At 52.5% G+C, this 9,565-nt stretch overlaps 2 protein-coding genes across 4 annotated transcripts; one reads left to right on the top strand and one right to left on the bottom strand.

Annotated features, from left to right (window-relative positions):
- Nucleotides 1-899: 899 nt before the first annotated feature.
- YIPF3 (Yip1 domain family member 3) lies at nt 900-5,583 on the bottom strand. The gene is made up of 9 exons (XM_065755763.1): nt 5,480-5,583; nt 5,206-5,406; nt 5,026-5,132; nt 4,772-4,817; nt 4,226-4,318; nt 3,787-3,918; nt 3,122-3,235; nt 2,569-2,692; nt 900-1,396 (listed from the first exon to the last, which is right to left on the bottom strand). The coding sequence occupies exons 1-9, from the start codon at nt 5,543-5,545 to the stop codon at nt 1,275-1,277; spliced, it is 1,005 nt and encodes a 334-aa protein (XP_065611835.1). The 5' UTR covers nt 5,546-5,583; the 3' UTR covers nt 900-1,274.
- Nucleotides 5,584-5,638: 55 nt separating this feature from the next.
- POLR1C (RNA polymerase I and III subunit C) lies at nt 5,639-8,864 on the top strand. 3 transcript variants are annotated; one of them, XM_065755745.1, is made up of 9 exons: nt 5,639-5,737; nt 5,812-5,883; nt 5,956-6,063; nt 6,140-6,272; nt 6,795-6,914; nt 7,140-7,292; nt 7,423-7,572; nt 8,071-8,187; nt 8,544-8,864. In XM_065755745.1, the coding sequence occupies exons 1-9, from the start codon at nt 5,669-5,671 to the stop codon at nt 8,660-8,662; spliced, it is 1,041 nt and encodes a 346-aa protein (XP_065611817.1). In that variant the 5' UTR covers nt 5,639-5,668; the 3' UTR covers nt 8,663-8,864. The 3 variants fall into 3 exon arrangements, with proteins under 3 accessions (XP_065611817.1, XP_065611824.1, XP_065611810.1); XM_065755752.1 differs by lacking the exon at nt 5,956-6,063; XM_065755738.1 differs by having other exon boundaries at nt 5,639-5,883; nt 5,956-6,272.
- The last annotated feature ends 701 nt before the right edge of the window (nt 8,865-9,565 follow it).

Below are 9,565 nucleotides of genomic sequence, written 5' to 3'. Positions count from 1 at the left end.
CTCTTGGAAGGGGAACAAATGATGAACCCAGGAATAAGCAACAATGGAAAGGTCTGACTGAAACGCTCAAGTCCTATCCAGTGACATTGTTGTAACTGAAGCAATGAGCAGCCTGACTGCGGTAGGTGGCACTGTTTTCCTCTCTTTCTTCACACTTTGGCTCTAGTCTGAATCTTGTCTTTACAGGAGCATCCTCTCCCACTAATAAAACAAAGGGGCCAAGAGTGCAGTTCTGATGTGCTGTCTGCCTTGTGCTGATTGTAGGCACACAGAGAGGATTTCTTTATTTTTGTTTCCTCTCCAGTTTGAGTGTCAGCTTCTCAGGGGTGGCTCCTTTCCTCCAGGAGAGAGACTGAAAGCCAGAAACCAGCTAACAGCTTAGCTCAGATCAATGAGGGAAGACTACAGCCGAACTACTCATCTGTGAGCTGCTGCAGTGCAGGTAAGACTACCCTGGGCTGTTCTGCTTACTTCCCCATCCTTACTGGGAGCCTCCCTGCTCACAGACATGCTGACTGCAGTCAGAACTGCTGTCACAGAACGAAGAAAACAAATAGAAATAAGGTGCTGTGGAAGCACAGGGATGGATACATTTCTGATACGCACAAGAGAAGGAACAGTAAGGTGAGATAGCAGCTTGACCAAATGAAGAGAGGGATCAGTCTGGAACGTGACCAGGTATATGGTTAAATACCATGTTTCTTAAAATCTACAGTGAAGCTGAAATGCCTTTTGGGCTATGTATGGAAAAGCTGCTTAAGATAGGTCATTTATCCTCAAACACTTGGAAATATGACAGCACAAAAGTGCAAAGAATTGTACTTTGGGTCTAGACAAGATAAATCAAGGCACAGAGACCCCACCACGCTCTCCCATTACATAAGTAGGCTCAAACATCATTCAAAACCAACATCAATTTAATTCTTCCCTCTTCAGGACAGGAACAGAGCAGATAGCCCTGGGGTTACATGAGCAAGCAGAAAGGGGTAAGGGACTAACCAAGCTAGGAAATCCCAGCTAAACATGCAGGCAACAGAACCACTCTATTCAAGACAGCCCAGACCCGGGTGGGTGGAAGAGCATTGTCCTTCTGAGTCATGGAGGTAACTGTCCATGCAGCTGTGCAAAACTGCAACCCAGAGGACTGGTCCAGGAAAGCAAAACAAAACCAAGTCTTATTCCTGCTGTTCTGTTCTTTTCCTAAGAGGCAGCAGGCTACTACAGCCCTATGCAGCCCCCAAAGTAGTGAAGGAAGCAAGTCCAAGACTGTGCAATTAGAGGGTCAATGCATTGGCTTTGGCTGTTGTGTTTAATACAGCACTGGAAACAACTGGAATGTCTCTGGCAACTCTCTGAAAGGGTGGCACGTTGGGTCCTTCCAATGTGTCCAGGATACCTGCAGGAAACAGGAAAAAGAAGAGAGTGGCAAGAGTTAGTTCAGAAGCAGGAGGCGTGTTTCTTTTTCTCTCTGGACAGTGAGTGGACGGTGGTGGCAGAGTCCAGGATTTGGAGGCAAAGGGATGAGATATCTTGTCCCTAAAGAACTAACAGCAATGAGCACCTCCATCCAGAGACTGCAGCACGCAGATCAGTTTATCCTTGGGGCAGAGGAGTGTAGATCCTTTCACTTTGAGGGCGCTAAATCCAGCCCCCTGTCATTTGACCCTAACGTAGACTCTGCTAGGGGCTCTGCTCTGCCAAGGCAGCCTGGCAGATTGCTTCCCCGCCTCACTCCAGCACGTACCCTGCTTTTAGACCAACTGCTTGCTTTCATCTTGAGGTATACCTGCAAGGCTTGTATCAGGAATTGCAGCTGGGGATGCGATACGGTATTTTTATTGCTGCAATGCAAACAGACCATATTTGGCAGGAAACACACACGCTGATGGAAGTGTTCTCCAGTTCGTGTCAATTACTCTCTCGAATCTGATAATCAGTCCTGGAGATACTTGAAGAAAATTGCTTAGAGCATATTTCGTTTGCTGAGAAGATGCATATTAGGGTTGAGAACCTTGGCTGTGAATAGGGAGCCAGGAAAGAACAGTATTTAGCTTTAAAAGGACTTGTGATGCTATGCCAGAATTATGCAGATTTCATTTTTTTTTTTAAGGGGGGACTAACAGTTTGTCATGAGAAAAACAGCAACAAAAACACAAAGATGACCTGAAATCTGTATAGCTTGTTAAAAAGTATTGTACAACTTAAGATAATAAAGGTGCTATGCAAAGAAGGAAAGACTTCCATGACATATTTCCTACTCAGAGTAAAGCAGCCTCATTTCGGCAAGGAAGGGACTGGACAACTGCATAAGAAAAGTGGTCACTGCTTTAACACTTGACTTGTGGGGGAAAGTCAACCTGCTGCCTTGCAACTTAAGTGCCAGAACTGCACATGCATACTAACCCACATCGACAGGCTGACCTGCTTTGACATCTGCTAACAACGGCAGTGCTGCTCTGGACGGTGTCAGGTCCAAACTGCCAATCCTTTCTCTCTGAGAAAGGAAAAAGCGGCACCTCCTCCTCCCCCAGATCTAAGAGGCACTGCCATCACGTTTCTGTTGCTTACCTTCTACCACCTTGTGATAAGCAAAGTGCAGATAGAGGAGGAAAAGCATATGCAGAGCAGCAAGAGTCCCACAAAGGATGAGCCGCTGGGTATGCCCCACTGTGCGCGACACCAGCACGGCAACCTAGGAGAGAAGTGAAAATTAGAGACAGGGTAGCTGCAGTGTCAGCCTCTGCAGTCAGGACCACACAGGAGGATGGGCCAAGTAGTGAGAGCTGGCAGGAATGCTGCTCAGAGCCCTTCTCACAGTTGGCACCAGGAAATTCTGTGTAATCTGACTTTGTTTTGGGTAGATGAATCTTGCCCATTTTCACCAAGTGTTCAGGAGTCTTAGGCAAGTCTCTCTGGATTAGCAGGGGACATAAGACAGCAGGCTTCCTGCAGCTGTCACACTGGGGGAGGACAGTCAGCCAGGCCACGCACAAGTAGCCAGATGACCCAGAAGCATCGTGCTGTTCTTTAAGCACCCTGCCCAGCTGTGGAATCACCTGCCTGGCCCAAGGAACAGAAAGCAAGAAACACTTCCCTCCTGTCTGGGCTGCCTGTCACTTACCATTCGCAGTGTAGAGAGTCCACCAACCACCAACCAGAAAATATAAAAGAGGGAATGGAAGTGGATGTTATAGGTGACAAGCAGAGTGATGCAGTGTCCAAAAAGGCCATAGCCCTAACAAAAGAAAAACATCCACGTTACAGTTGTCACTTGCACACAAGGGGCTGTTGAGCAACAAGCAACCCTTGCTTGCAATGTTTCAGCAAGGCAGTACTTCACAAACCACACACACCACGCTAGAGCGTCAACCAGCACAGCAATTTTAACAGCAGCTCACACACAAATCATTTGTCTGAAGGATTCACAGGATCGTCAGAGATTGCAGCAATCCAGGAAACAGAAGGAAAAAAGCCTGATTCCAGAAAGATTGTGATCTCCTGTGTGTTTGCTTGTTTGTAAACCACTGTGCTCTCAGATCAAGTAGTGCAAAGCAGGAAACTTGCAAGCAGGAACAGCTGCTTTGTGCCATCCCTGTGTCTGGGATAGGTCAGGTCTGAAGAGCATCGTGGATTTCCAAGTTGTCCCAGAGCAAAAGGGTTATGGTCATCTGGGACTACTAATTTACAAAGACATTTCCAGATCTCTGGGAAGAGCTCACCGGACACTCTCCCTCTGGAACACCACACAGCCAGCATCCATCGTGGGGCAGCCCCATCTGTACATACCAGCAGCGACAGCATCTGCACCATCGTGATCTGGGCGTTGCACAGATATGCCAGGAAATAGATGAAAGAGGAGACTCCCAACCAGTAACCGAAGCAGGTGCCAATGGCTGTGCCCATCAGTGTGCCTTCCCTCTGTGGAGACAGCAGCAGGATGAAGAGAACTTGGAGAAGTGGCCTGCCAGCACCCAAGTTCCACTGCAGAGGATACCCAGAATCTTTGATATGCATTATCACATAGCCAGCCTAGCAGCAGCCAGGTTGCCCCATGACCTACACCCCAGCTGTCCCAGCAGCAGAACATCAGGACTTTCTGTGGCAACGTCCCTTCCCTCCCAAACCAAAAGGCTCTTCCTCAGCTCAAATCTGCTTTTCAGCAAGATGCTGTTGTGTTCTGGAAGAGGTGTCATTATGGCAAACTAATCACTGAGACTCGCCGTACAATGATGGTGTCCGAGGTCTTCATCCCATGTAAAAGGATGGCTACCAGCGTGAAGACCAACATGAGGGGTCCATAAAGCTCACCTGCGATCTTCTACGTGTAAAGAGAGAGATGGGAAGGTTTGGTTAGTGCTCCCATCTTCCAGGCTCTCCACCCCAAGTGACATAACGAGTTATCTCAGAGAGTTTTATCGCCTGAGGAGCGTCAGTACGGCCACTGCTGATGCAGGCCACACAGAATAGGCTGCATGATGAGAAGAGTGGTGGTAAACAGGATGCAAAAATGGGTGAAGTGAAATCTAGAGTTCTAGAAGTGTACCAGCATTAAAGGCAGAAGGCAGCAGAAAGGTAAGGCAGCACTGGCACAGGCTCTGCAGGGCAGTGGTCACAGCACTTGAGCTTGCTGGAGTTGAATGGACAATGGTCTCGGCCACACAGTCTGATTTTTGGGTGGTGCTGTGCAGAGCCAGGAGTTGGGCATGGTAATCTTTGTAAGTCCCTTCTAAGTTAGGCCACAGGGTCTGGTTCAGTGAGAGAGAGAACTCACCTGCGGGAAATTAATCATCTTCACGGGAACCATGGACTCCAGCAATCTGCATCACAGCAAAGCAGGGAACGACATCAGGAGAGTTAACGAGATGCTTCAGAAGCAACAGATCCCCGTACACCCACCACCACCGCTTCCCGCTGTGACTGGCAGGGGACAGAGCTCTTGTGACGGGTTACGCCAGCTAACTAAAGGAGGCCTCGCCGCACGGACAGCCAGCGTGGCAGTTCCAGCCCCGCGCGCTCCCCGCCCACCTGGTGCGCACTTGGACGGGCTCCACGTCGAAGTAGGGCCGCAGGATGTCGATGTTGGCGTAGAGGCTGAAGGCCTTGGAGGCTTGCCTCTTCCCCACCTGCCACATCTGCGGAAAGAAGGCCGCGTGCAGCAGCGGGGCCGGCGGCGGTGGGAGCGGGGCGGGGCGGGAGCACGCTCACCTGGTCAGCCACCTGCCGCCCCAGCTGCCCCTGCAGCCCCTTCATGCCCAGGAACTCGCCGTCCTCCTCCCCGCCGGCGCCCGTCTCGCCCTCCTCGTCCTCCTCCTCCTTCATGCGCTGGTGCATCTCGCCCATGTCCTCGAAGCTGGAGCCCGACGTATCGTCCATGTTCTCCATGTCGATGACGGCGGAGCCGCCGCCCTGCGCCGGGACACGGAGCGTCAGCGCCCGTTCTCCCGCCCGGAGCCCGCCGTCCCCGGCGGGCCGGCCTCACCTGCACGTTGTCCTCAAAGCCGCCCCACTCGGCGGGGCCGCTCCTGCCGCCGCCCGGCGCGGCCATAGCGCCCGGCCCCGCGAACTCGCCGAGCCGCGGCGGCGGAGCGGGACGCGGACGTGACGGCGCCGGAAGTGGCGGGAGTGCGGGCGTCGCCATCTTGCGCGCGGCTTCCGGTTTCCGGCGGCCATGGCGGCCGAGCGGAGCGCGGCGGAGATGCGGGAGCGCGTGGTGCTGGGCGAGTTCGGCGTCCGCAACGTGCGTGGGGCGGCGCGCTGCGGGGCGGCTCCCGCCTGTGCCCCCCCGCTCCCTCACGGCCGCGCCTCCCGCAGGTCCACACCACCGACTTCCCCGGCAACTACCCCGGCTACGACGACGCGTGGGACCCGCGGCGCTTCGAGGAGGTGAGTGAGGGCGGCGGCGGCGGCGGAGCCCCGCGGTCGGCTCCGGCGTGACGCGGCTCGGGGCCCGCGCAGGAGTTCCGCGTGGACGTGGTGCGGGAGGAGGACGGCGTGCTGGAGTTCGACATGGTGGGCATCGACGCGGCCGTCGCCAACGCCTTCCGCCGCATCCTGCTCGCCGAGGTACCGCGGGGCTCCGGCGGGAGGGGTCGAGGGGAGATCGTCCTTGTCTGCCGCACGGCTGTCTTGTGTCCCCGAGGTGCCGACGATGGCCGTGGAGAAGGTGTTTGTGTACAACAACACGTCCATCGTGCAAGATGAGATCCTGGCGCACCGCTTGGGCCTTATCCCCATCCGGGCAGACCCTCGGCTCTTTGAGTACAGGAACCAAGGTGAGGGCCTCGGGTCAGACAGTGATGGTGGGGAGCTGGGGTCGTGCCATGGGACCATGGAATCCTTAGTGTTCAAAGGGACCCCTGAAGGCCATGGGGTCCAACTCCCCTGCAGTGGACAGGGACACCCACAGCAGCATCAGGTGCTCACTGCCCCGTCCAGCCTCCCCTTGAAAGTCTCCAAGAACATCTACCACATCTCTGGGCCACCTGTTCCAGTGCCTCACCACCCTCACTGTAAAAATTTTTTCCTGATATCTAATGTAAATCTACCCCCCTTACACTTCAAACCATTTCCCCTTGTCCTGTCACAGCAGACCCTGCTATAGAGTCTGTCCTTTTCTTTTGTGCAGCCCCCCCTTTAGATACTGAAAGGCCTCTCCTGGATATCCCTGCAGCAGATATCCCAGCCCTCCTAGGAGGAATGTTCCCTCTCTTTGGATCATTTAGTGACCCTCCTTTGGATACGCTTCAACAGAGCAGAAGTGCAATTCCATAAAGACACCGTTTTGCCCTTTCCAGGAGACGAAGAGGGGACAGAAATTGATACTCTGCAGTTTCAGCTGAAAATAAAATGCAGCCGGAATCCTCAGGCAGCCAAGGAATCATCTGACCCAAATGAACTGTATTTCAATCACAAAGGTGAGAGCTCTTTCTGCCTGTCCTAAAAGTAGGTATGTCTTTTTGCATTTTTTTTTTTCTCTTGGTCACTTTCTTCTTTCTCGCCTTTGGAATTCAGCCTTGAGCAGAGCCAGCCAATTTCATCACAGTATACACAGCTCACTTTTGCCATCTGCAGTCCTACGCAGGTCAGCAGCCTATTTTCTGAGGTAGCAGCTGGCTGATGCTGGTGGCTTCTTTTGGCAGTGTACAGTAAGCACATGACGTGGGTGCCCTTGGGGAATCAGGCAGACCTCTTTCCGGACGCTGACTTCCGCCCCGTCCACGACGACATCCTCATAGCGCTGTTGCGACCTGGGCAGGAAATAGATGTGCTCATGCACTGTGTCAAGGGCGTAGGTGAGTGCTGGGTCTGGGCTGGGGAGCAGGCGTGCCTGTGCTTGGTCTTGAGTGCAGCCATGTGATGGGAAACAGTGAACTGGCTTGGCCCTGAGGCCTGCCCTCATCCTTAATTCTTAACTCTGTGCAGGTAAAGATCACGCCAAGTTTTCTCCTGTGGCCACAGCTAGTTATCGACTGCTTCCTGACATTACTCTCCTGCAGCCCGTTGAGGATGAGGCAGCTGAGACATTACAGAAGTGCTTTTCCCCTGGAGTCATTGAGATCCAGAATGTCAAGGGTACTACTTTCTTCCCAGCTGTAAAGTGCCTTGTTTCTAACAAGTCATAGCAGAGCGGAGACTAGAGCTAAGCCTTGCAGGGAAAAAAACCACACTGTGATGTTGTCTTGCTGCTCAACGACAGTTGGTGCTGTTTTGAGCCTGGTTGTATTGGCTGAGTGGCAGCCTCACGCCAGTGTTTTTAGTGACGAACTGAAATGCTTATAGGTGTTGCGTGCCTGTCTGTAGAGCTGTAAGTGTGGACTGTTGAGCTGTCTGGATAGCAAACTTGCTCTTTGTAGCTGCTGAGCATGGAGAGGATTTGTGTCCTGCCCAGAAGTAGACGCAGGCTTTGCTCTTTGAACTGTTCAAGATGCATTTTGCCAGGCTGGAGTTTCATGTTAGGGATGTGCTAAGTGTCTGTGGCTTTGCTGCCTCTGCTGCTCGAGGGGTAAGTACCTTTTGTGACCCCAAGGTCTGCCGCTGGTGCCCACCTTGTTTTATTTTCTCCCCTTTTAGGAAAAAAAGTGGCGAGAGTAGCCAACGCACGGCTGGACACATTCAGCAGGGAAGTGTTCCGACACGAGGGCCTGAAGAACCTCGTGCGCCTGGCGAGAGTGCGAAATCATTACATCTGTAAGTGGCCTGGCTTCTGCACAGCACAGAGCCCCACTCTGCCTGAGACCCAGATTCACATACTGGCCGGGCCCTGCAACGCAGGGCCCGGCCAGTATGTGAATCTGGGTCTCAGTCTTCCACTTCTCCCTGGCGTTGTTGTTCTTCTGATGTTTGTATTCCTATGGGGTGATGTTGAGACTGTGGTTTGGTGCAGCTCCGGCACAGGATACGTTCGTGCTTCTCGCTGCTTGTTTCTCTAGCTGCGGAGATCTGTCTTGCCAGAAGTGCAGCAGAGGGGAGATGAGGGGCAAATGCTGGAGCCAGCTGCAGGCTGGAGCTGCACAGTGGCTGTGCTGACGTGTGTTTCTGTGCAGTTTCAGTGGAGTCGACGGGTATCTTGCCTCCGGATGTGCTGGTGACTGAAGCCATCAAGATTCTGATGGGAAAGTGTCAGCGTTTCCTGAATGAACTGGACACTGTGCCTATGGAGTGAGCGGGGCGTAGCCGAGAAGCAGAACCCTGTGCTGCAGTTTTGGGCTTCCTGCACCGGCCTGCAGGAGTGGTTCTCCTGCCATAGGCGAGAGTTTTTAGATGGATTTTATGAGAGCCCTAGGACTGTCTCTGTGAACTTGTTCAGTGTGTGATGAGCCTCAGTGAGGAGATGCACTAAAATTAAAAGCTTTCTTTTACCTCTGTCTGCTTTTGTGTGGTTGAAAATCGTGAGACTGTACCGTATATGGAAAAGTGGCAGCAGGTGCGCAGCTGGGTAGCATTTATTTTAGATTGCAGGCAGTGTGTGAAGAGGACTGATAAGGCAGTGCAGTGAAGCTCTTAGCAGCAGGTCCGTGACACTGTAGTCACGGCCAGTTTAGGTCTGTTTTGGAGACTCTGGCAGCTGCGCTGTCATAACAGTACTGGGCTTCTTTGGGTGGTAGGAATGGTGGGGTATAAGAACATGCTTTGGAATAACTGCTTGTCCCCTTTATGCATCTCAAGGTAAGATATTTCTTTCCAGGTGTTAGTGTTGACCACCCTGTTTTCCCTTTCAGTGACTGAGTTTTCTGGGGTGTGGTAAGGAGTAAGTGTTATTAAATGCCTGTCTCCAGCATGGGAAGCCTGGGCTAACACGCAGGATACCAGCACTGGTGAGCCCTGTTACTGTGGCAGTCTCTCTGGGCAAGCTGATCATGTCAGAGAATGGTTGCCAGCAGCGGTGCTAAGGCTACTTAAGGTAATCCTCACTGTGACACTATAATTTGCTACACTCGATCCTACTTTTCCCTCTGTCTGTTTCACTGGGATATAATTCTTATAGTGTATACATTGTTACGGGTGCAGGGCAGCTACACAGTAGGGAGTGCCCTGTTCAGGGCAAGGCCAGTGATGGTCTAAAAGC

The sequence above is a fragment of the Cyrtonyx montezumae genome, unplaced genomic scaffold (assembly GCF_038088225.1).
Source record: "Cyrtonyx montezumae isolate F1298 unplaced genomic scaffold, pur_monq_1.0 scaffold_0, whole genome shotgun sequence".
NCBI lineage: Eukaryota > Metazoa > Chordata > Aves > Galliformes > Odontophoridae > Cyrtonyx > Cyrtonyx montezumae.
The sequence above is the reverse complement of the archived record's forward strand: the minus strand, read 5'-3'. Positions and strand labels throughout refer to the sequence as shown.